This window comes from Colobus angolensis, unplaced genomic scaffold (assembly GCF_000951035.1).
Source record: "Colobus angolensis palliatus isolate OR3802 unplaced genomic scaffold, Cang.pa_1.0 Scaffold440, whole genome shotgun sequence".
Lineage (NCBI taxonomy): Eukaryota > Metazoa > Chordata > Mammalia > Primates > Cercopithecidae > Colobus > Colobus angolensis.
In genome coordinates this window covers 1,533,004-1,560,091 of record NW_012117822.1, presented here as the reverse complement: position 1 = coordinate 1,560,091, position 27,088 = coordinate 1,533,004, and the positions used below count along the sequence as shown (strand labels likewise).

At 40.5% G+C, this 27,088-nt stretch overlaps 1 protein-coding gene across 1 annotated transcript in view; it reads left to right on the top strand.

Annotated features, from left to right (window-relative positions):
• LOC105522834 (chromosome unknown open reading frame, human C8orf89) overlaps positions 1 to 26,788 on the top strand; it is a 52,256-nt gene extending 25,468 nt beyond the window's left edge. Inside the window, exons 2-5 of the mRNA XM_011957431.1 lie at positions 11,062 to 11,228; positions 13,762 to 13,915; positions 17,715 to 17,770; positions 26,516 to 26,788. Of these exons, the coding sequence (XP_011812821.1) occupies positions 11,102 to 11,228; positions 13,762 to 13,915; positions 17,715 to 17,770; positions 26,516 to 26,664 (486 nt within the window). The 5' untranslated portion in view covers positions 11,062 to 11,101 and the 3' untranslated portion in view covers positions 26,665 to 26,788. The remainder of the gene's footprint in view (positions 1 to 11,061; positions 11,229 to 13,761; positions 13,916 to 17,714; positions 17,771 to 26,515) is intronic.
• The last annotated feature ends 300 nt before the right edge of the window (positions 26,789 to 27,088 follow it).

Here is a 27,088-nt window from a genome sequence, read left to right as displayed (position 1 = left end):
TCAAGAACATCAGAGAAAGAAGGAGCCACTCTTCTTTCTTTGTTGCTTGGAAAGAGGATCAACTCCAAGAATAGAGAGGGTGGTGGCAGCATTAGAGAACAAGCCTGGAGTCTTGCTGCAGGGAAGGAAGCGGGGGCTGGGCCCAGAGGACCTGGCAGGTCAGGTCACAGCTGCCAAAATGGGGCTTTGGAACCAGTGCTGAGCTGGATTCTCCCCTTCCCTTTGCTGTCCCTGACTATATTTCCTAATGCTCTTCACCTGTGCTCTGTAGCTCCTTACTGTCTGGTCTCCATCCTCACTTTTAACTCCCAACACTGCCATTTCAAGCAGTGTAAAAAGCATGTCCAAGATCTCATCACAAAATCTAAAGACTTTCCCTCATTTATTTTTAGCTAATTTCTCACTTTGTAATAAATAACTTTCCAGGATCCAAGTCAGTGGGCCCTTAGGAGCAGCTTCTTGGAGAGAGTTTGCCTTTCCCTACTCCTCCATTGCTGAGGCTACCTTTGTGTCTCCCCCTCCTCTCTTTCCTCCCCTTCTCCCTCTTTCTCTTCTCCTCTTTGCCCTCACTATTTGCCCTCTCTCCCCACGTTCTGGGCCACATTCTTGTTTTTCGCCTTCCCTGCCTGCTGGTGTGCAGCACACACACTACGGCTGTGTTAAACTACATTCTGGAGCCCTGTTGTCTCTCACCTGAGAGAGGCATGCTTTTTATGTGCTTGTATTAGTCAGGGTTCTCTAGAGGGACAGAACTAATGGGATAGATGTGTCACATGCATCTATGTGAAGAGACCACCAAACAGGCTTTGTGTGAGCAACAAGGCTGTTTATTTCACCTGGGTGCAGGCAGGCTTTGAAGAGTCAGCAAAGGGTGGTGGGATTAGCATTCGTTCTTATAGGTTTTGGGATAGGCAGTCGAGTTAGGAGTAATGTTTTGTAGGCAGTGGGTGGATCTCACAAAGTACATTCTCAAGGGTGGGGAGAATTACAAAGAACCTTCTTAAGGGTGGGGGAGATTACAAAGAACCTTCTTAAGGGTGGGGGAGATTACAAAGTACATTGATCAGTTAGGGTGGGGCAGAAACAAATCATGATGGTGGACTGTCATCAGCTAAGGATGTTTTCACTTCTTTTGTGGATCTTCAGTTGCTTCAGGACATCTGGATTTATAAGTGCAGGTCATAGGGGATATGATGGCTTAGCTTGGGCTCAGAGGCATGACATTCTTGTCTTCTTATATTAATAAGAAAAGCAAAACAAAATAGTGGCGAAGTGTTGGAACGGGGAAGATTTTGGGGGTGGTATGGAGAGATAATGGGTGATGTTTCTCAGGGCTGCTTTGAGCAGGATTAGGGGCGGTGTGGGAACTTACAGTGGGAGAGATTCAACTGAAGAAAGATTTTGGGGTAAGGGGTGATATTGTGGGGTTGTTAGAAGGAGCATTTGTCATATAGCATTATTGGTGATGGCCTGGATGCAGTTTTGTATGAATTGAGAAACTAAACAAAAGACACAAGGTCCGAATAAAAGAAGGAGAAAAATAGGTATTAAAGGGCTAAGAATTGGGAGGACATCCAATTAGAGAGTGTCCAAGGGGGTTCAACATTATTGTTTGCTTGGTTGGCAAGTTTTTGGGCTCTATTCTTGAGTTTTTTCATGTTGTCATATACCAGGCCAGATTGATATAGGTAAAAACAACACCTTTCATTTAAAAATATACAGAGTCCTCCTTTTTCAGCAGTGAGTAAATCGAGGCCTGGGCAGTTCTGGAGGACAACTGCAGCTAAAGAGTCAACCTGGGCTTGGAGAAGAGATAAAGTTTGTGATGTGTCTGTAATGCTAGCAGAGAAGTCATTAAAGAGGCTGTGGAATGTTGTGACAGAGGTTGAGATGCCTGCTATTCCAGTTCCAAGTGCAATAGTGGAGGCAGAAAGCCCTAGACTCACAAGTAAAGGGATTAGTGGGATGATTCTTTTGTCGTGTTGGTGTCATGAGGGAGACAGGTAGTTGTTCATTCCCATCTGCGAACTGGATTTTGGGGGTAAGGAAGACTAGAGTACATGTGCCCATCCAGTTGGCAGGAAGGCACATGTAGGTGGAAGAGAAGAAAGAAGAGACCTTGTGTCAGGCAGAACTGGAAATATAAAGTAAAAAAGTAAGAGGGTGTACTGAGAGGAGTCCTGCACCCAAAATCCTAGAGATCCAGCAAGGGTAGCAGTTGTTAGAGGTTGTAATGGGGATTGATGGTGCAACTGCATAGAGGGAGGGGTTTGGTTTTCATGGTGTATGAGAAAGCGCGTAGTGTCTACAAGTAACCTTTCACTGCTATTCATGGGTCTGGGTATAAGCACGCAAGAGGAGGGGCTAGGAGGAGATTCAGACAAGCAGCGGGAGGGTAGCCAAGGATGGAGTGAGATGCAGCGTAGGTGTCTTCCTAAACAATAGTGACTACCAATGTTTTTTAGTTTGTCAGTAATGATAGAGGGCTTATCAGTAATGCGAAGTTGGAATGCTCCCATCTGTTTGGTAATGTATATGGCTGGGTTCTGGAGATAAAGAGTAAAGGAACATTTGGACAGTGGAAGGTTGCCTAAAGGGATTCCAGTAGGCTGTTGTTGGGAGATGCATAAAGGAACAGCAACAGGAATAGTTGTTTGTGTGGTTAGGGGTCCAAATATGGTGGGGGGTAGAAGTGACATAAGGAGAAAGGTGCCATAAGTAGATGCAGAGAAGTATGGCAGCTTGTTGGTGTGAAATGTCTGGGGAGTTCTCATCAAATCTGTCTAGAATGTAAAGAAGTTCCTCAGGCGGGTAAAGATGAGGGCTATTAAAGAAAGTTCTGAGGTGCAGGGAGACGGGAGATGTAGCCCAGTCGGCCTATAGAGTGGGGATGGCTGTGTAAGAGCAGGAAGAAAGGGAAATGCATAGCCAACAATTCTTTGCTAGAGAAGGATTGGAGGCAGTGAGGAGAGAGTGGGTGAGATTGATAGTATGCTGGAGGTAACTAGGGAGAGGTAGAGAGTGGCATAAGAATGGGAATGAGAATAAGAGTGAGTATAAAAGTAAAGAATAGAGCTTCATCAGGGTGGAAGTATTGGAGGGTGCCTTGTCAGCAAAGATCGTCTATCCACTCCAAGAGGGAGTCAAGAGTGGCAGTTTGGGGATAGCCCCAGGAGATATCAGCTGTGATGTCTTGGAGAAACAATGTAAACTGGCAGTGTAAATGAGCAGGTCATTTATGAGTTGTTGAGAATGGTGAATAGGAGTATGACTAGATAGAAGATAGTAGGGATGACAAATTTTTGGGGCACAGTCCAAGTAGTGGGGGTGACTGTGTAAAGCCCTATTGCAAAGAGTAGGCTAAGGATGGATAGACTTAATAGAATGAAGGGATGTATTAGGCTCATAAGGGTTATTATTGTTCTTCAGAAATGCCAGTGAGTTTAAGGGAAGTAGGGGAGAGTACTTGCAACTTCCAGGAGGAAGAGGAGATATCAGGCTGACTGGCTGATGGACACAACTTTTTTCTGGAATGGTTAACCCAATGGGGAAGGTCCTGCAGGCAGACGGTGGTTGAGGTACTGTAGATGACTAAGTAGGGTCTGGTCCATTGAGGTTGTAGTTTGAGGGGTCAGATTCTTAACAAGAACTGATCATCCAGCTAGGGTGTCTTCATATGGCTGGGAGTCTGGAGTAGGCAAGAGAAGATTACTAGCCCAGTGAATTTCCTGTCTAGGCTGCTGGAGGACTGGAAGATAGTCACCTAGAGGGCTGGTGTCTGGGACAAGGTTGGAGCTGAGTAAGAAAGTGCATCCATATAAAAGTTCAAATGGACTGTACCCTGTAGCATCTCAAGGACAGGCTCTAATTCTGAGAAGGGAATGAGGTAAAAGTACTGTCCAGTCCTTTTTAAGTTGAAGGCTGAGCTTGGTGAGGTGTGTCTTTAAAAGACCATTAGTCTGCTCTACCTTTCCTGAAGATTGAGGGTGGTAAGGGGTATGAAGATTCCACTGAATACCAAGAGCCTGAGAAACCGCTTGGGTGATTTGATTAATAAAGGCCAGTCTGTTAATCGGACTGTATAGAAGTGGGAAGGCCAAACTGAGGAATTATGTCTGACAGAAGGGAATAAATGACTGCAGTGGCCTTCTCAGACCCTGTGTAAAAGTCCTCTATCCATCCAGTGAAAGTGTCTACCCAGACCAAGAGGTATTTTAGTTTCCTGACTTGAGGCATGTGAGTCAAGTCAATTTGACAGTCCTGGGCAGGGGCAAATCCCTGAGCTTGATGTGTAGGGAAGGGAGGGGGCCTGAACAATCCCTGAGGAGTAGTAGAATAGCACATGGAACACTGAGAAGTGATTTCCTTGAGGATAGATTTCCACAATGTAAAGGAAATGAGAGGTTCTAAGAGGCGGGCTAGTGGCTTGTAACCTACATGGAAGAGGTTATGAAATGACAATAGAATAGAATGGGCCTGTGAGGCTGGAAGGAGATATTTTCCTTGGTCCAAGAACCATTTGCCTTGTGTGGGAAGAGATTGATAGGTGGAAGTTTCAGTGGGAGAGTAGGTGGGAGTGACCAATGAGAAGGAGAAAAACTGGCCATAAGGGACAGAAGTTGGAATGGTAGCTGCTTCTTTAGCTGCCTTATCAGCATAAGCATTGCCCTGAGCGATGGGATCTGATGCCTTTTGGTGGCCCTTGAAATGTATGACTCCAGCTTCCCTTGGAAGTAAAGTAGCCTTGAGAAGAATTTTTATTAAAGAGGCATTAATGATGGAGGACCCTTGCCTAGTGAGGAAACCTCTTTCAGCCCATATAACAGCATGGTGGTGCAGGATATGGAAGGCATATTTAGAGTCAGTATAAATATTGATGCGTAATTCCTTTGCAAGAGTGAGGGCTCAAGTTAAGGCAATGAGTTCAGCTTGCTGAGAGGTAGTGGAGGGGGGCAGAGCGGTAGCCTCAATGATAGATGTGGAAGATAATATAGCATAGCCTGCCTTTGCTGGTGAGTGGCGATTAGGCCTGGTGGAACTGCCATCAATAAACTAGGTGTGATCAGGGTGAGGAACAGGAAAGAAGGAAATATAGGGAAATGGAATGAATGTCAGGTGTATCAGAGAGACACAGTCATGGGGGTCAGGTGTGGTATAAGGAATAAAGTGGGAGGCTGGACTGAAGTCCAGACTAGGAACGATGGTAACTGTGGGAGACTCAACAAAGAGTGAGCATAGCTGAAGGAGCCGGGGGGCAAAAAGTATATGTGTCAGGTGTGAAGAAGAAAATAGATTTTGGAAGTTATGAGAACTGTAGAGAGTGAGTTGAGCATAGTTTGTGATTTTGAGGGCCTCTAAAAGTATTAGAGTGGGGGTGGCTGCCGCACAGAGACATGATGGCTAGCCTAAAACAGTAAGGTCAAGTTGTTTGGACAAAAAGGCTACAGAGCGCAGTCCCAGTCCTTGTGTAAGAATTCCGACTGCACAGCCCTGCACTTCAGCTGTGTGTAATGAAAATGGTTGGGATGAGTTAGTGTGGGAGCAGTCTCTAAATCTGTCTTCAAGGAACAGAAAGAGGAGTGGGGAAAGGATTTAGGATCTTTGGGGTCAGCTAGGTTTCCTTTTGTGAGTTTATATAACGGTTGTGTTGGGATGGCAAAACCAGGTATCCAAAGGCAAAAGTATCCAACTATGCCCAGGAAGGAAAGGAGTTGTTATTTTGTAGAAGGGATTGGGGTTTAAGAGATCAGTCGGACATGATTGGCAGGGAGAGCATGTGTGTTTTTATGAAGAATTATGCCAAGGAGGTAACAGATGGAGAAGAAATTTGAGCTTTGGAGGGGCATACCTGATATCACTTGGAGAATAAACATTGAAGGAGCAGGAGAGTGTCTTGTTGAGAAGATTCAAAGGAGGGGTGCTACAAAGTAGAAAGTCATCAATATATTGAATGAGGTGAGAAGCGGAGGGGTGGAAAGAAAGTAAATCATGAGAAAGAGCTTGGCTGAAGTAATGAGGGCTGTCCCTAAAGTCTTGAGGCAGCATAGCCCAGGTCAGCTGCTGGGACTGGTGGGTATCAGGGTCATTCCAGGTAAAAGCAAAGAGAGGCTGGGATGAGGGTTGTAGGGGAATAGTGAAAAAAGCATCTTTAAGATCAAGAACGGAATAGTGAGTTGTGGAGGAAGGTATTGAGGACAAAAGAGTGTATGGGTTAGGCACCACAGAGTGGATAGACAAAACAATTTGGTTGATAAGGTGCAGATCCTGAACTAACCTGTAAGACTTGTCCGGTTTTTGAACAGGTAAAATGGGAGAATTGTAAGGAGAGTTTATAGGTTTTAGAAGCCCATGCTGTAGCAGGTGAGTGATAACAGGCTTTAATCCCCTTAAAGTCTGTTGTGGGATGGAATACTGGCATTGAGTGGGGTAAGGGTGATTAGGTTTTAATGGGATAGTAATGGGCGTGTGATCCATTGCCAGGAAGGCAGTGGAGGTGTCCCATACTTGTGGGTTAAGGTGGAGGATATGAGAGGAAGATGTGAAGGAGGCTTGGGGTTGGGAAGAAGGGTGGTAATGAGATGTGGCTATAGTCCAGGAATAATCAGGGAAGTAGATAATTTAGTTAAAATGTCTCAGCCTAATAAGGGAACTGGGCAGGTGGGGATAACTAAAAAGGAGTGCACAAAATAATGTTGTCCAAGTTGGCACCAGAGTGGTAGAGTTTTAAGGGGTTTTGAAGCTTGGCCATCCATACCCACAATAGTTATGGGGGCAAGGGAAACAGGCCCTTGAAAAGAAGGTAATGTGGAGTGGGTACCCCCATGTCGATTAAATAGGGATGGACTTACCCTCCACTGTAAGAGTTATCTGAAGCTTGGCATCAGTGATGGTCCAGGGGGCTTCCAAGGCAAGCGGGCAGCATCAGTCTTCAGCTGCTAAGCTGAGGAGATCTGGGAAGCAGTCTGCCAAGGAACGTTGGGTTTGGGCTCCAGGGGCTTTAGGAGCAGCGGCGATGTGGATCGGACAGTCCGACCTCCAGTGGAAGCCTGCACAGACAGGGCATGGCTTAGGAGGAATCCTGGGCTGTGGGCATTCTGATACCCAGTGGCCAGGCTTTTGGCATTTGAAGAAAGGTCCATGAGGATGTTTTGAAAGAGCCCCTGGGAGCTGTGGCTTGGATATTCTGAAGTTTTTGTATGCTAGAGACATGGTTGTGGGTTGTCTTACAGCAGAAGCAAGTAGTTGTAATTCAGAAATGTGTTGCTGTCTGGCTACCTCTTCTCTATTATTGTGCACCTTGAAGGCGAGGTTGATTAATTCCTGTTGTGGGGTATGAGGGCTGGATTCCAATTTTTGAAGCTTTTTTCTAATGTCAGGAGCTGACTGGGTGATAAAATGCATATTAAGAATAAGGCAGCCTTCTGGCCCCTCTGGGTCTAGGGCGGTAAAGCGTTTAAGGGTTGCTGCTAAATGGGCCATGAACTGGGCTGGGTTTTCATCTTTACCTTGGGTAGTTTCTTTAAGTTTGTTGTAATTAACAACTTTGTAAGCTGCCTTTTTAAGCCCTTCAACTGGGCAGGAAACCATGTAATCTTACCTAGCTATACCTGGGGAATCTGCCTGATAGTTCCCATTGGGGATCTTCTGGGGGAACTGCTCTAATGCCTTCCTGGAGGTCTGGCTCATGAAGCCAGCGGTTATCAGTGTGTGATTGGGCTAGAGAAAAAACTCTTTCCCGTTCATCTGGGGAGAGGGTAGAAGTTAGGATGACATTTAAATCACTCCAGGTTAGATTGCAGGACAGAATTAGATATCGGAATTCCTGTATATGTTTAGTGGGGTCTGATGAGAAAGAGCCTAAACGCTGGCTGATTTGGGAAAGGTCTAATAGAGAAAAAGGTACACATACACTGACTATGCCTTCAGCTCCAGCCACCTCTCTAAGAGGAAATTGTTGGGCAGGTTGGGGAGAGCTAGTCGCAGGATGAAACTGTAAACCGGACAGGGTGTGGGGAGGGGAGGTAATAGAAGGGTTATAGGGTGGGGGAGCAGAGGCTAAAGAAGAGTTGGAGCCTGATTCAGCCTAGCGGGGAGTGACCTGAGGAGAAGCAGTCTGGGGAGGAGGTGAGGGATCAGATGGTTCAACAGAAAAGGAAGATTCACAAGACTCAGCAATACTTGCGGTTGGGACTGAAGGGACAGGCGGGAGGGAAAGAAGGAGGATTTGGGACGAGTTGCATTGGAAACAGAGACTAGGGAGGGAACGAAGTGTGAAAAATGTCTGGACATAAGGCACCTCAGACCATCTGCCCATTTTTTTACAAAAATTATCTAAGTCTCGTAGGATGGAGAAATCAAAAGTGTCATTTTTTGGCCATTTAGAACCATTGTCGTGTTTGTATTGGGGCCAAGTGGTGTTGCAGAAGAAAATAAGATGCTTAGATTTTAGGTCAGGCGAGAGTTGAAGAGGTTTTAAGTTCTTGAGAACACAGGCTAAGGGAGAAGAAGGAGGAATGAAGGGTGGAAGGTTGCCCATAGTGAAGGAGGCAAGTTTAAAGAGACGGGTAGAGACACGAAGAAGGGGGGTGGGGGGCAACCCTGAGCTGCAATGTGGGTGAGCAACCAAAGCAGGAGTCCCCACAATTGACTTGCCACCAAGGGAATGTGGGTGAATGACCAAGGCAGGTGTCCCTGCAGTGATCAGACACCAAGGGAAGACTGTCTTCCCGAGTCCGTGACCGGCGCCAGAGTTTTGGGTCCACGGATAAAATGTGTCTTCTTTGTCTCTACTAGAGAGGAAAAAGAATGGGAATTGGAAGCACAGGGAGATTGAAGGGTAGCGAGAGAGGCTGGAGAAGAGAGTGAAATGACCGCTTACCCGATTTGAAACTGGTGAGATGTTCCTTGGGGTGGTTGGTCTGAGGACCCGAGGTCATAGGTGGATCTCTTCACAGAGTGAGGGTGAGGACAGGGGGCTGGTCTCCCGAAGGAGTCCCTCTGACACGAGTCTTCGGCACCAAATGTCACACACGTCCATGTGAAGAGACCACCAAACAGGCTTTGTGTGAGCAACAAGGCTGTTTATTTCACCTGGGTGTAAGTGGACTTAGTCCGAAAAGAAAGTCAGCAAAGGGTGGTGGGATTATCATTAGTTCTTACAGGTTTTGGGATAGGCAGTGGAGTTAGGAGCAATGTTTTGCAGATAGTGGGTGGATCTCACAAAGTACATTTTCAAGGGTGGGGAGAATTACAAAGAACCTTCTTAAGGCTGGGGGAGATTATAAAGTACATTGATCAGTTAGGGTGGGGAAGAAATGAATCACAATGGTGGAATATCATCAGCTAAGGCTATTTTTACTTCTTTTGTGGATCTTCAGTTGGCCATCTGGATGTATAAGTGTAGGTCACAGGGGATATGATGGCTTAGCTTGAGCTCAGAGACCTGACAAAAAATAGGGAAACTGACAGTACCGAGAACCACTGACAAATCACTGGGTGTAAGTCAAAGAGTCCAAAATCTGAAGAACTTGGAGTCTAATGTTCGAGGGCAGGAAACATCCAACATGGCAGAAAGATGAAGGCCAGAAGACTCAGCAGGTCAAGTCCTTCCGAGTTCTGCCTGCTTTATTCTAACTATGCTGGCAACTGATTAGATGGTGCCTACCCAGATTAAGGGAGGATCTGCATCTCCCAGTCCACTGTCTTAAATGTTTATCTCCTTTGACAACACCCTCACAGACACACCCAAGAAAAATACTTTGCATCCTTCAATCCAATCAAGTTGACACTCAATATTAACCATCACAATGCTCTTCCTCTGCTGGAAGCCTTCTCTTCTTCCTGCTTTCCCACATCCTTGCTTTGTTGGCTTCCTCCAGAAAGGAAGACTGAGGTGGGAATCCCTCCTGTGTGCTCCCATGGCACCCTTATTTTTTGCCCCCCATCATAGCACTTACTAAAACTGTATTATCCATTTTCTTATCTGTGTTTCTTTTACTAGATTCCAAGCTCCTCAAGGGCAGGGACTGTTTTGATTAGCATATTTCTCTAAGGTTTTGTGTAATTCTTGGCATAAAATCAACACTCAGTAAATAATTTATTTTGGGGCCGGGCGCGGTGGCTCAAGCCTGTAATCCCAGCACTTTGGGAGGCCGAGACGGGCGGATCACGAGATCAGGAGATCGAGACCATCCTGGCTAACACAGTGAAATCCCGTCTCTACTAAAAAAATACAAAAAAAAAAAAAAAAACTAGCCGGGCGAGGTGGCGGGCGCCTGTAGTCCCAGCTACTCGGGAGGCTGAGGCAGGAGAATGGCGTAAACCCAGAAGGTGGAGCTTGCAGTGAGCTGAGATCCGGTCACTGCACTCCAGCCTGGGCGGCAGAGGGAGACTCTGTCTCAAAAAAAAAAAAAAAAAATAATAATAATAATAATTTATTTTGCATGAATGAATAAGCATAGCTGAATCTGGCTATCTCTAATTCTTTGTTGTGATCACTGGAAAAAATGGATGCAAAATGCCCAGCAAGGATCCTGGAAAAATAGACATTTCATAAATGGTAGCTGTCATGGTGGTGTCACTCCTCACCATTCCCATGGGACTCCTCAGAGTTGCTCATGGTTGTACTCTTTGGATGTAGTCATGCCTTGCTTGTGATAGGTAATGTATATGACTGAATTGAATATGTGTTTAATATATTAAGTAAGCAGGGTACATGATTTTCCTTCTGTGTCCATGTTTAGAATAAAGGTGAGGATTATCTAGAGAACATGTTTATTTTCCATGGAACATTAAATTTGTCTGTTTTTTTTTTTTTTTTTTAGGCACAAATGCATTTTATAATGATAATGTTTTTGAGACAATCCAAGTATTCTGTTGTCTTGTAGGTGATAACTTGCTATTGTACTTTACTTTTTAAAATATTACCCAATATCTGTAACCTGGAGTTTGAAAGAATTCATTAAAATGTTCACAGTTTGAAAGAGAAACTTTCTGACACATTTGTTTGCCTTGCCTCTGACGTGCCTTGTTTTCTTTGTATTTTGTGTCCTGTCTCTGCAGCAGCATCTCCCTCTCAGCAGCACTGTTGAAAGAAGACAGCATGTCAGTGCCATCTCCTGAAATCAAATGTGAGACTTCTAAAGTCACCAGAAGTTCCTTTGGCAGTTGTTTCATTTTTGAGAGTAGTTGGAAGAAAGCAGTTTTAGAAACACAAAAGATTGAGAAAGGTAACTTTATTGTTATTATCTTCTTTAAGAAAATAGAAATAGTGCCTTGAATTTACATGTATTTTTTTCATCAGACAAGAGACATTTTCTGTGACATTTATATAAGAATTATATCTTAAGTTGATGAAAATGAAAAATGGAAGCAAACTAAAATTGATTTAATTAATGTTATTCTGTGACTCATGATGGAAACAAATTGTAAGGAGCTGCATTTCTTCTTTTTACACTCAAATTTGTCTGAAAGAACTGCATTTCTTAATATCCATTGCAGTACTGTCTCTGTTGAATCGCACTCCATTTTATAAATGGCATTTTCCTTAAAATAACTCAAGGTGATTTTTATATTTTAAGACATCCAAATCTTTAACAATGCTTTTATATATTAATAATTCTAACCAAAGCCAGGCGCAGTGGCTTAGCCTGTAATCTGAGTACTTTGGGAGGCCAAGGCAGGTGGATCGCTTGAGCCCAGGAGTTAGAGGACAACCTGGGCAACATGGTGATATCCCATCTCTACAAAAAACACAAAAATTAGCTGAGCATGTGGGTGCGCGCCTGTGGTCCCAGCTACTCAGAGGCTGAGGGTAGGAGGATCACCTGAGCCTGGGGAGGGTGAGGCTGCAGTGAGCCATGATCATGCCACTATACTTCAGTATGGGCAACAAAGTAATACCCTGTCTCAAAAAAAAAAAAAAAAAAAATTCTAACCAAAACTTTATTTTTGAGTGAGTTATGTGGAGAGTATCTTAAATCCCATAGTTGCTCAATGAAGACTAGTTTGAGAACTTTTGACATGTAGTGAATATATGAATAGTTATTCCCCCTAACTTTCAAGTTAATGACATTTTCTTGTTTATTCTGAATTTGCTTCCACCTTTATTAATGGAGAAATAATTCTTTTTTTTTTTTTTCTTGAGATGGAGTCTAGCGTTGTCACCAGGCTAGAGTGCAGTGGTGCGATCTTGGCTCACTGCAACCTCTGCCTCCCGGGTTCAAGTGATTCTCCTGCCTCAGCCTCCTGAGCAGCAAGGATTACAGGCACGTGCTGCCATGCCCAGCACGTTTTTGTATTTTTAGTAGAGATGGGTTTTCACCATGTTGGCCAGGATGGTCTTGATCTCCTGATCTTGTGCTCCACCCACCTCGGCCTCCCAAAGTGCTGGGATTATAGGTGTAAGCCACCACGCCCAGCCAGTAATTCTTGAAAATAGTAAAATGCAAACTACTCAATGATTTGTCCCTCTTTGGCTTTGAATGTGTTGCTATATATTTTTTTCAACTTTCTTACCAGGTTCCCATTAAAGGTACTCAGACAACAGTTTATCCACCCTTCTACTCCCCAAATCTAATAGACGAAAAGAGAGTCTATATGCTTTTTGACCGAGAGAAACTATTTTTTCCAAAAGAGGAAAAAATCAAAAGTTAGAAAATAACATTTTGAACATTCAATATAATAATTTTAGTCCCATTGAATACCATTTTTGTTGCTGTACTACATTTGCTTTGTAGAGAATATTTTTTTTAAAAAAATTCACTGGCCGGGCGCGGTGGCTCAAGCCTGTAATCCCAGCACTTTGGGAGGCCGAGACGGGCGGATCACGAGGTCAGGAGATCGAGACCATCCTGGCTAACACGGTGAAACCCCGTCTCTACTAAAAATACAAAAAAAAACTAGCCGGGCGAGGTGGCGGGCGCCTGTAGTCCCAGCTACTCCGGAGGCTGAGGCAGGAGAATGGCGTAAACCCGGGAGGCGGAGCTTGCAGTGAGCTGAGATCCGGCCACTGCACTCCAGCCCCGGCGACAGAGCGAGACTCTGCCTCAAAAAAAAAATAAAAAAATAAAAAAAATAAAAAAATAAAAAAAATTCACTATGTTTAGTTCAAAGAACACCCAAACCTTAAACCTCTTAATCTCCTTTTTCTTTTCATTTAATGCCTTGAAAATTTTAAAAAATAATTTGACCGTCTCTCTGTGCAATGGATATGTGAGTCTAGTAGAAGAAACAATCTTGGTGCTTCAATGTTATGGTTTACAGATTTGGTCTGGAATTTTGTGGACATAAAATTAAAATCAGTGCCTCAAGTAGAATTCTTTGACTCTCATTGCTAGCTCAGATGATCATGTGTTTACACCTCTTATTTACATAAAAGCAGGAAAATGGAAAGACTCTAAGTGCTAGATAATATCAGACTCTTGAAAGTGCCTTTTATTTCAGTGTGAAGGTATCTAATATTCTGGGCATTCTAACTAAATAAAATAATGAAGGCAGAGGATAGTGATGACTGTGGAAGATCTGTGAAGCTGTTCTTTTTCCTTATTCCACTCTTAGCCTCTTAATCGACTCCTTCTTGCAGTCCCTATAGTCAGGATGTAGAATGAAAGCCATTCTCCTGGGAAAGAAGCTAGATAAATTACAGTTGCTTAATTTTCTTTACTTAATAACTGATTTTGTGTATTTTATTATGTATTTTAGTATGTAGTAAAACAAGTAGTATACATTTAATCAAGATGATTCTTATATATTTTTAACCAGAATATACCACAGCATTTGGTCTAGGAGAGCTCAAAGAATGTATCAAAATGCCATATTTACCAGGACTACAAAGTTACCAAAAAAGTCTAAGTTCAACTCCACTAGAGGTTCCTAAAAGACTGCCACGTGCTGATGCCCAGGTGTCTGCAATCAGGTAGATCACTGCTATTTAATTATCATTTGCTAAATGTGTATTTGTAGTAATACTGCTGAATGTAGAGGTTTTTCTGGCCAGTGAATTGAATTCGTTGTTGCCGGTTTTTGTGTTTTTTTTTTTTACATAAAGGATTTAATTTTTTAAATCGAAGCCATTTTATTCAGTTTGACAACTCGGTGCTTTTCTGTTTTCGGATGTTGTTACCAGAAAAGATTTAAGGCTTCTTTTTTCTTTTCTTTTCTTTTCTCTTTTTGGACAGAGTCTCGCTCTCTAGCCAGGCTGGAGTGCAGTGGTATGATCTCGGCTCACTGCAACCTCCGCCTCCCGGATTCCGGTGTTCTCCTGCCTCAGCCTCCTGAGTAGCTGGGATTACAGGCGCCCACCACCATGTCCGGCTAATTTTTGTATTTTTAGTAGAGATGGGGTATCACCAAGTTGGCCAGGATGGTCTCGATCTCTTGACCTCGTGATCCACCTGCCTTGACTTCCCAAAGTGCTGGGATTACAGGCCTGAGCCACGGCACCTGGCCCCGATTTAAGGGCATTTAAAAAAATCTTGATTGCCCTAGCCTAAATCATCCCCATGAGAACAATGGAATATTTAGCATTAGAAAAAAAAAAATTAACTCTCTGCAATATTAAAAAGTTTCTGCACCCTGTATATACAACCTTGTACTTCATTTCTGGTCTGACTGAAGTAATGTGAAGGGAGATTCTGAATGAGATGTTGGCCTAATTAACATCCTGCATTGACTATCAGAAATGAATTTTTCAGCCAGAAAAGTCTCCCTGACTTTGAACACTGACATTTGAAAACATTATTACAAATACTTTTCCTGCTAGAAATCAGACTGACTGACATACCATTAAAACTCTCCAAAGGGATCTCTAAGTTAGTAAGATAGTCTCACATTCTACTCAGCTTCTGCTTTGGTTCATTTATTTATTCTTCAAATATTTGTTGAATGTCTAGTTTTTTTTCTTTTTTTGAGACGGAGTCTCGCTCTGTCGCCCAGGCTGGAGTGCAGTGGTGCGATCTCGGCTCACTGCAAGCTCCGCCTCCCGGGTTCAAGCAATTCTCGCGCCTCAGCCTCCTGAGTAGCTGGGACTACAGGCACCCGCCATCACGCCCGGCTAATTTTTTGTATTTTTTTAATAGAGACGGGGTTTCACCGTGTTAGCCAAGATGGTCTCGATCTCCTGACCTCGTAATCCTCCCGCCTCGGCCTCCCAAAATGCTGGGATTACAGGCGTGAGCCACCGCGCCCAGATGAATGTCTAGTTCTTATTCACTCTGGTAGTATTTAAAAAGGTGAAGCACTTATAGCATTCTGAGTTGCAACTCTCTTTAGGGAAGGATTTACATTTTTATATTATCTTCCTATTATAATGAACTTTAAAGTCATCCAGTCATGCCTAGCACACAAGATTGAAGTTTCAAAATATGTTTCTTGAGTTTTCCAGCTAATACTATTGTTCTTTTTAAGTACTCTTGAAATAAATTCTGGTAATATAGATAGAGAGCTGGAACAGGTTAAAATGAAAAGTTGATAATTTTTATTTAAATTATGAAAATAAGAATAAGAACTTTGCAGAAAAAAAGGAAAATAATTATTTGATAATCTACCCATCATAACATATCCATTTTTATTGTTGGATATTCCCTTCTTTCAAAAGAAAGAAAAAATTCTTTTTTATGGATTTCATTTTCGTGGTGATTTTAGTGTACTTAAAATTTTTATCCTGCCTTTTTAAAAATTTTATGTATATGCATTTCATCATGCCACTATATGTTCTTTAAACAGTCTTACCAACCACATTATATTTCACTGATGGATCCACAGTTTACTTAATCACTTCCTATTGCTGGATTTTTTAAATGCTTTGATTTTTTGGTTTTTAAGTAACACCACGATAAACAATATCATACATATAGCTTTTCTCATCATTTTTAATATTATCTGAAGAAAGATTTTCAAGCTATAAAAATATAAAACGCAGAATTGTTCTTTCTGAAGTAAGGTTAGAATAAAATAAGGTAGGATTAGAAATGGAAGAGAGAGGGAGTCGCTACTAGATGGTAACTTAAGTCAAAGTGGAAAATGGCGGGGATGCAGAAAAAGGAGGGACTGTTTGAAACATGACTATAAAGCTACTACGGGCAGTCAGTTACATTGTAACCAAGACACCTGTGTCCCTGACTCTCAACTTATGTCATTTTTATCAAGGTCCCAGCGCCCTTTGGGGAGGGGGCAGGAGTGTGTAGGGTTGCCTGTGCCGATGGTCTTTGTATCAGTATGAACCCGTCTTGTTACCCTTCCTTCGATACACATGATCATCTTAAAGATACTGGAAGCCTGGGAAACACCCGTGAATTAGCCCTTTCTGACTCTAAATTTGGAGTCTTTATTTTGCTTCTTATTGTTTCCACCCTATTTCAGGTTTTTGTTTGTTTGTTTCTGTTTTTCATTTGTGATTTGACTGTGAAATTATTTCTAAACATTTTACATTGATTTGAGTGTGAATTTACTTAAGTCAATGAAAGATAATTGAATATATTTTATTCATGTTATGACAAATGTTCTTCATATATAAAGTGGAATAGTAATGGCTAAGTGACATAATATATATGAAGTGCTTGGCAAACATAAACATTAGTTCTTTTCCCTGCCTTTAACTCAAGTGTCTTCATTTTAGCTGTTGTAGTGAGAACATGTCAAATTGCCTGCAAGTATTTTATTCTCCTGTGCACATTGCACAGCGCCCTGTGAAGGAGCAGTTTTGGCAAAGCAGAGAAATACTCATTTTTGTTCATTTTATATACAACCCCTTACTCTCTTTTTTCCCCTCCTTGTGTGAATATTTGATTGAAACTGTAATAGTTTTTCAAATTTCCTTATTGGTAAGCAAAAAGTTTATTGATTCTCAAAGCACGCTCTAGTAATACAAATAACAATAGTAATCCTAGAAGTGGAGTACTTAAAAGTGGCTGCTGACTTTTGAAGTGTAAAATAGTTTCAAGAGGCTGGGCATGGTGACTCACGCTTGGAAACCCAGCACTTTGGGAGGCTGAGGCTGGAGGATTGCTTGAGGCCAGCAGTTTGAGACCAGCTTTGGCAACATAGTGAGACCCCATCTTTACAAACTTTTTTTTTTTAATTAGCTTGTGTGGTGACATGCACTTACCATACCAGCTACTTAAGAAGCTGAGGCAGGAAAATTGCTTGAGCCTAAGAGTTCAAAGTTACAGTGAGTTATATGATTGTGCCACTCCAGCCTGGGAGACAGTGAGACCTTCTCTCAAAAAGAATATTGTTACAAGAAATTTGAGATTTTTATAATGGATTATTTCACCCACAGCAGATTCAATCATGATATATTTTCCCTAATAATCTTATTTTCTAGATGTATTTCAGTGAGAACAGAATTACAACAAAATTCAGATAGAGGTGATTGATAGGTAAAAAGTATACCAAAAAGTGATAGTTGGTATTCAACATATCCAAATGGCCTGTTTATCTTGATTCCCTCCCACTTAGCATTGCTTGAGTCATGACTAGTCAGAGGTATGATAAAGGTCTGTAGGAGAAGTTAGACCTAGCACTCAGCCACTGGTAAAATTTGCTAGCAAGATGTTGGGTTGGCTCATATCTGCTTCTGATGGAATTAGTTATAATGGAAAAACTTTCCTTTCCTTAACATTTATTTAATGTCCATGTGATGTTATTCAACAAGTGAGTTTCACTGTACCCTGAATTTATATGTAAGTAATTTTATGATAATATGTAATATTCAGGCTAAAGAAGACTAAGGAGACATGCAGTGTGGCACCACTTCAGGAGAAATCAAAAGGTAAGCTGACTCGTCCTTTTTTCTACCACCTGTCTTGGGTGTCATATACCTTATCTTTTAAAAAAATAAAATTCCTTTCTTTTCATTGATTTAATTTTCTTTGTTTTATTACTACTTCTTTTACGCTTTGTTTATTTTATAAACTAAGTGGGTGTTGGGTTTGTTATAAACATACTTTTATAATTTCAGGACCCTAGGGTAGGCCCTCATCATGTCTTACTTGGGCCATTTAGTGCCTGCAAACTGGTCTGCTTGTTTTGAATGTCTGATCTTTGAAATCCTTCAATGCCACAAAAAAGCCTAAAACTTTGACTTCTAATCACATTACTCTCTTCTTCAAAAACAGTGACTCCCTCATTACCCACAGACTGAGTATGAACTCTTTAGCTTAACATTGAACCCTTTACCATCTTCCCTCAGCTTTCCTTTCTAGCTTTATCTTCTAATTGCTATTTTTGTGAATCCTGTGTACTTATGACTTCTCATACAGAAACTTATCTATATACCAACAGTTTTGGTCCCGAAAAACTACTCTTAAGTCAACTTACTCCTAAGTTCATGGTGACTGAAAGGGTTTATGGTACTAAGGTATATTTTATTTGCCATTTGTCCTTCAGTCTATCAAATGATTCATCCTTTCCCTATGTGCAACGAATATTTTCTTAAAAGCTTAAGCTTTTTATTGAATCAGTAGAAATAGCCTAACATCCAAGAAAAGGCCAGGACCAGACAGATTCACAGCTGAATTCTACTAGATGTACAAAGAAGAGTGGGTACCATTCACACTGAAACTATCTAAAAATTTGAGGAGGAGGGATTCCTCTGTAACTCATTCTATGAGACCAGCATCATCCTGATACCAAAACATGCAGAGATACAACAAAAAAAGAAAACTTCCAATCAATATCCCTGATGAACATTGATGTAAAAATCCTCAACAAAATACTGGCAAGCTGAATCCAGCAGCACACCAAAAAGCTTATGCACCACAATTAAGTAGGCTTGATCCCTGCAATGCAAGGTTGGTTCAACATATCCAAATCAATAAGGGGATTCATCACATAAACAGAACTAAAGACAAAACCACATGATTATCTCAACAGATGCAGAAAGGCTTTTGATAAAATTCAATACCCTTTCATGTTAAAAATTCTCAATAAACTAGGTATTGAAAGACATACCATAAAATAATAAGAGCCATCTATGAAAAACCCACAGCCAACCTCATACTGAATGGGCAAAAGCTAGACACGTTCCCCCTGAAAACCAGCACAAGACACTCACCACTCTTATTCAACATAGTATTGGAAGTTCTGACCATAGCAATCAGTCAAGAGAGAGAAATAAAGTGCATTCCAATAAGAAGAGAGAAAGTCAAATGTTGCAGGAAGTCAAGGACCACGAATGGAGGGACTGGCTGGAGCTACAGTAGAGGAACATAAATTGTGATTTCATGGACTTTTATCAGTTCCCAAATAATACTTTTATTATTTCTTATGCCTGTCTTTTCTTTAATCTCTTAATCCTGTTATCTTCGTAAGCTGAGGATGTACTTCACCTCAGGACCACTGTGATAATTGTGTTAACTGTACAAATTGATTGCAAAACAATCAGACTGGTTCTCTGCTCTCAAACACTGTTTTCTGCTCTTTAAGATGTTTATCAAGACAATATGTACACCGCTGAACATAAACCCTTATCAGCAGTTCTGCTTTTGCAATTCGTCCTGTTCCCTCAGAAGCATGTGATCTTTGTTAGACCCTTATTAGTAGTTCTGCTTTTTGCCCTTTGAAGCATGTGATCTTTGTACCTACTCCCTGTTCTTATGCCCCCTCCCCTTTTTAAAACCCTTGATAAAAACTTGCTGGTTTGAGGCTCAGGTGGGCATCATGGTTCTACCTATATGAGATGGCCCAGCTATAAAATTCCTCTCTCTTTGTACTGTCTCTCTTTATTTCTCAGTCGGCTGACACTTATGGAAAATAGAAAGAACCTATGTTGAAATATTGGGGGCGGGTTCCCTCAATAGTCAAACTATCCCTGTTTGTAGATGACATGATCCTATATCCAGAAAACCCCATAGTCTTGGCCCAAAAGCTCCTTCAGCTGATAACTTCAGCAAAATTTCAGGATATAAAATCAATGTGCAAAAATTGATAACATTCCTATACACCAACAACAGTCAAGCCAAGAGTCAACACAATCCCATTCACAATTGGCACAAAAATAATAGTATACCTAGGAATACAGCTAACCAGGGAGGTGAAAGATCTCTACAAGGAAACTACAAAACACTGCTCAAAGAAATCAGAGATGACACAAACAAGTTGAAAAACATTCCATGTTCATGGATAGGAAGACTCAATATAGTTAAAATAACTATGCTACCCAAAGCAGTTTGTAGATTCAATGTGATTCCTATTAAACTACCAATGACATTCTTCATAGAACTAGAAAAAACTATTTTAAAATTCGTATGGAACCAGAAAAGAGCCCAGATAGCCAAGGCAACCCTAAAAAAACAGAACAAAGCTGGAGGTATCACACAACCCGACTTCAAACCATGGTAAAGGGCTGTGGTAACCAAAGCAGCATGGTACTGGTACAAAAGCAGACACATAGATCAATGGAACACAATAGAGAGATCAGAAATAAGGCCACATACCTACAACAACAAAATAGAGCAGGGTAAGGGAAACCAGGAGTTTGAGACGGCCAGACTGGTCTCAAACTCCTGACCTGAAGTGATCCGCCCACCTTGACCTCCCATAGTGCTGGGGTTACAGGCATGAGCCACCATGCCTGACTTAATAGACTAGCTTTAAAAAAACTAAAACCCAGTCTTGACTGAATTAAATTGACCTTCCTGACAGAAAAAAATGAAATTCTCTCTGGAGAACTATAAGATGAACCAGAGCCTTATAAGTTTTCATACACAGTGTCTAGCATCCAGTCAAAACTTAATAGGCATAGAAGAATAACAAAAAGTAAGAGGAGAAACAGACAACAGAAGCAGACCCATAAATAATACAAGCATCTTAGTCTGTGCTGCTATAACAAAATACTGTAAACTGGGTAGCTTATAAATAATACAAATTTAGTATCTTTAGTAACAAGGCTATAATTAGCTCTAAAGCAAGCTGAGAAATGTAATCTATACCTGGACGACCATGTGCCCAGTTAAAATTCTGTATGGAAGAAGAGGTAAAAGGTTTTAAGAGATTGATTAATAGTTTGCCACAGTTCTTTTTAAATTAAAATGACTAACTTTCTATTATGGGTATTTTGAAATGCAGTTTTGTCATTTGGTCTTACAGTCATCTACCTTGCCAAAGACACATTATTTCTTGTAATTATTAAATAGATTATTTTGAATTGTCTATGTAGATTATCATAATCATCTATAAATAATGTCAATTTTGTTTCCTCCTTTCCAAATTCTATGCCTTTCTTTCTTTTACTAAGCTGGCTAGAACCACAAATACAACGCTGAGTAGAAGTGAATAGTAGGCATCTTTGGCTTGTTTCTAATTTTAAAGAAAATCCCTTTAATGTTTGTTCATTAAGAATGATGCTTGCCACCAGGCATGGTGGCTCACGCCTGTAATCCCAGCACTTTGGGAGGCCAAGGTGGGTGGATCACGAAGTCAGGAGACGGAGACCATCCTGGCTAACACAGTGAAATCCTGTCTCTACTAAAAAATACAAAAAATTAGCCGGGTGTGGTGGTAGGCACCAGTAGTTCCAGCTACTGGGGAGGCTGAAGCAGGAGAATGGCATAAACCCGGGAGGCGGAGCTTGCAGTGAGCTGAGATTGAGCCACTGCACTCCAGCCTGGGCGACAGAGCGAGACTCCATCTCAAAAAAAAAAAAAAAAAAAGGAATGATGCTTGCTTTGGGTTTTGAACAGATATGCTTAATGAAGTTAAAGAAGTTCCCTTTAATTTGCTAAGAGTTTTTTTTCTTTTAAATGAAAATTGAATTTTACTAAATAATTTCCCTGAACTGATTGAGGTGATCATATTTTTTGTTTAATATTTTAATGTGAAGAATGACATTTACAGATTTTGTAATGTTAAGTCTCTCTTGAATTCCTGAAATACACCCAACTTAGAAGTGATTTATTATTTGTTTATGTTCTGCCATATTTAATTTGCTAATATCTCACTTGGGAGTTTTTACCTATACTGGTAAGGAGAGTGAGATTGCCATGAATTTTCTTTTTTGTTCTGTCCTTGTCTGGATTCAGTGTCCACATTATAATGGTCTTGTGGAATGAATTGGGGACTATTCCTTCTCTTTCTACTCTCTGAAGGATATGACCTAAAATTGGAGTGATTTTTCTCTCAAAAGTTAGAGGAAATTCATTTGTAAAATTCATTTGGGTTACTTGTTTTCTTTGGGAGAATCTTTTAATATTGGCTCAATCATTTTAAATTTAGGGCTCTTAAGGTATTCTAATTTTTCAATCAGTTTTGGTAAGTTATATTTTCTAGAAACTTTTGCATTTTGTCTAAGTTTTAAAAATTTATAGCATTAAGTTTAGTCTTTGCTTTATCTGTAATTCTGTTCCTCTTTTCCCAATATTATGTATTTGTGCCTTCTTTTATTGTCTTGAGTAATGTCACCAGAGGTTTTCCTTTTTTATTAGTTTTTTCAATGAAGAGCTTTTGTCTTTTTAAAAAATCTCTTTTATTGTAACTTGGTTTTCTACTTCATTGATTTCTCCCCTTTCCTATATTATCTTTTTCCTTCATGTTCTTTGGGTTTACTCTTTTCCTAATGTGTATCTAATACGTATGTTTTAAATTTTCAACCTTCTTTTCTAACATAGACATTTTAGGATATAAACCTCTCTCTTTTGCTCCATTACACAACTTTTGTGATATGTATCATTTAGCAACAAATACTTTATATTTATTATGATTTCTTTTTTGACTGATAATTTAGAAAGTGTGTTGATATGGTTTGACTGTGTCCCCACCGAAATCTCATCTTGAATTGTGGTTCCCATAGTTCCCATGTGTTGTGGGATGGACTCAGAGGGAAATAATTGAATCATGGAGGTAGTTCCCCCATACCGTTCTCATGGTAGTGAATAATTCTCAGGAGATCTGATTTTTTTTTTTTTTTGAGACGGAGTCTTGCTTTGTCACTCAGGCTGGAGTGCAGTGGCGCGATCTTTGCTCACGGTAAGCTCCACCTCCCGGGGTCACGCCATTCTCCTGCCTCAGCCTCCCTAGTAGCTGGGACTACAGGCGCCCGCCACCACGCCGGGCTGGTTTTTTGTATTTTTAGTAGAGACGGGGTTTCACTGTGTTAGCCAGGATGGTCTCAATCTCCTGACCTCGTGATGTGCCCGCCTGGGTCTCCCAAAGTGCTGGGATTACAGGCGTGAGCCACCGCGCCCGTTGGTTTTTATGAGAGGAAACCCCTTTTGCTTGGTTCTCATTCTCTCTTATCTAACGCCATGTAAGACATGTCTTTTGCCTTCTGGCGATTGTGAGGCTTCCCCAGCCAGGTTTCGGAACTGTGAGTCCATTAAACCTTTTTCTTTACAAATTACCCAGTCTCAGTGTGTCCTTATCAGCAGTGTAAAAATGGACTAACACATGTGTATACATTTCTAAATATTTCAGAATTTTAAATTTATCTTATTATTAACAACTTCCAACTTAATTACATTTGTGTGTATGATACTGATTCTTTGAAGTTTTTTCAGGTTTGCCTAATGCCTGCAATCTAGTTATTTTGCTGCCAGAGGGTCTTTTAAAGTGTCAAGTCCATTGTACTGCTAAGAACAGAAGTCCTGATCATATTCTTAACTCTCAGCTATTTCTCTCTGAACTCCTCACTCATATTACCCCTGCAAACAAAACAAACAGAAAAATAACAACTACATTGGAGAACTGACGATAGTGCTTTTTTTGACACTTGAAACTGAAGTTAAATAATAATATTTTAAAGTAATATAGGTCAGTATATTATTTTCAACGCTCCATATATGTTTTTAGATAGAAGTATTTCTACATATTTATGTATTTAGGGGTAATATGTAGTGATTTGAACTTTGATGAATCTGGGTTCAAATCCTGACTTTGACAGTTACTAAGTATGTGCACTTGGGCAAGTTATTTAGCATCCCTAAATTGTCTTTTTAAAATCTGTAACTTGAGATAGTACAGATGACTTGTCCATAGTAGTGTTGTATGGATAAAATAGATGTAGAATACTTGACAAAGATCATTCAACAAATGCTATCTGTTGTATTACTGCCACCCTATGATAGAAGCTTAATGCTATTTCAGTTAAGTGAATAAGTTTATTTTACGTTAAAATTTTACTTCACTTAGCATTTATGATAAATGTTTTTACTGGAATAAAATAACTTGATAGGCATGTAAAATATGAAATGAGTTAATTATTTGTGGAGATGATGCCTTTTGCTTTGAAATAAATCTCACAGTTGTCCTATGTTTTAAAAAGTATTGTACAGGCCAGGCGCAGTGGCTCATGCCTGTAATCCCAGCACTTTGGGAGGCCCAGGCGGGTGGATCATGAGGTCAGGAGATTGAGACCATGCTGGCTAACACAGTGAAACCCCGTCTCTACTAAAAATACAAAAAATTAGCCGGCGTGGTGGCAGGTGCCTGTAGTCCCAGCTACTTGGGGGGCTGAGCCGGGAGAATGGTGTGAAGCCGGGAGAATGGTGTGAACCCGGGAGGTGGAGCTTGCAGTGAGCCGAGATTGGGCCACTGCACTCCAGCCTGGGCGACAGAACGAGACTCCATCCTCCATTTCAAAAAAAAAAGAAAAAAAAAAAGAAAGTAAACATGGCATTTCTAATTCAAAATATGTGTTATATCAAAAACTAGTAGTTTTTTTTTTAATTTTCTGGGTACATAGTGGGTGTATATGTTTATGGGGTATTTGAGATATTTTGATACAGGCATACAATGTGTAATAATCACATATGAGTGAATGGAGTATCCATCCCCTCAGGCATTTCTCCTTTGTGTTACAAACAATCCAATTATACTCTTTTAGTTATTTTTAAATTTACAATTAGATTATTATTGACTATAATTGCCCTATTGTGCTATCAAATACATGTTCTTATTCATTCTTTGTATTTTTTGTACCTATTAACCATCCCCACTTCCCCCCCCATCTCTCCTCCACTATCCTTCCCAGCCTCTGGTAACCATCCTTCTATTCTCTATCTCCATGAGTTCAATTGTTCTAGTTTTTAGCACCCACAAATAAGTGAGAATATGTGAAATTTGTCTTTCTGTGCCTGGCTTATTTAACCTAACATAACGATCTCCGGTTCCATCCATAATGTTGCAAATGACAGGATCTCATTCTTTTTTATGGCTGAATAGTACTCCATTGTGTATATGTACCACATTTTCTTCATCCATTCATCTGTTGATGGACATTTCAGTTGCTTCCAAATCTTGGTTATTGTGAACAGTGCTAAACATAGGAGTGCAGATACCTCTTTGATACACTAATTTCCTTTCTTTTGGGTATATACCTAGCAATAGGATTGCTGGACCATGTGGTAGCTCCATTTTTGGTTTTCTGAGAAACCTCCAAACTGTTCTTCACAGTGGTTGTAGTAATTTACATTCCCACTAACAGTGAATGAGGTTCTCTTTTCTCTACGTCCTGGCCAGCATGTGTTATTTCCCGTCTGTTAGATAAAAGCCATTTTAATTGGGGTTAAATGATATCTCATCGTAGTTTTGATGTCTCTGATAATCAGTGATGTTGACCACCTTTTCATATGCCTGTTTGCTGTTTGCATATCTTCTTTTTGGAAATGTCTATTCAAGTCTTTTGCCCACTTAATTAATTAATTAATTTTTATTAACATGAGAGTTTAAACGAGACAGAGTCTTGCTATGTTGCCCAGGCTGGTCTTGAACTTCTGAGCTCAAGGGATCTGCTCACCTCAGCCTCCCAAAGTGCTGGGATTATAGACGTGAGCCACCCTGCTCAGCCCTTTTGTCCATTTTTAAATGGGATTATTAGACTTTTCCCATAGAGTTGTTTAAGCTCCTTATATATTCTGTTTGTTAATCCCTTGTAAGATGGGTAGTTTGCAAATATTTTGTCCCATTCTGTAGGTTCTTTTTGTTTTGTTGTTTCCTTTGCTGTACAGAAGCTTTTTATTAATAACTTGATGTGATCCCATTTGTCCGTTTTTGCTTTGTTTGCCTGTACTTCTAGGGTATTACTCAGGAAATCTTTGACCCCTCCAATATCCTGGAGAGTTTCCCCAATGTTTTCTTTTAGTATTCATAGTTTGAGATCTTAGATTTAAGTCTTTAATCCATTTTGATTTGATTTTTTTATACGGTGAGGGATGGGGTGTGGTTTCATTTTTCTGCATAATATCCAGTTTTATAATTTCCATAATATCCAGTTTTCCCAGCACCATTTATTGATGAGACTGTCTTTTCCCTAGTGTATATTCTTGGCCCTTTTGTTGAAAATGAATCCACTATAGATGTATAGATTTGTTTCTGCATTGTTTATTCTGTTCCATTGGTCTGTGTGTCTGTTTTTATGGCAGTACCATGCTTTTTCTGGGTTGATATACCTCAGTAGTGTAAGAACTGGTAGTGTGTAATAGTCATTTGTGGAAGAAATATTTCAGTCACATTATATTTAATAGAATATTATTCGTGTGTGCTTAATTCATTTTAATAGCTGATTCCCCACCTCCTCCTCCAGGTTCTGGCTTCAGTGATCCTCTCACTGGAGCACCATCTCAATACTTAGAGAGACTTTCCAAAATAGCCATATTGGAATATGATACCATTCGTCAGGAAACAACCAAAAAATCAAAAAAAGGCAAGAAACGAGAGCTCCGAGACTGCTGAGAAATGTCATACAGTGTGATGCTTTCTTCAGTGACTTTTAAGCTTTATATTTTCTTTTTTTATGTGATATGATGCAAAATGATTTATATAAAAATGGAAATGTAAATAGGAAATAAATATGTTATAGATGAATCATTGTATTTTGTTAACATTACAGAGACAAGTTATATTTTTTCCTTATTTATGTTGAAGGACTATAAATTATGGTTTATGGGAAAATAAGCATAAGATAAATTTTATTCCATGGGTTTTACATACATTGATTGTGTGTTTTGATTCAATTTGATACTCTTGAGTGTCTATTTTGTGCAATGACCTTGGCTAGCTGCTAGGGAAGATTTAAGATAACGTGAGGTCTTGAGGGCAGCGCAAGATGGCTGAATAGGAACAGCTCCGGTCTGCAGCAACCAGCATGATCAACACA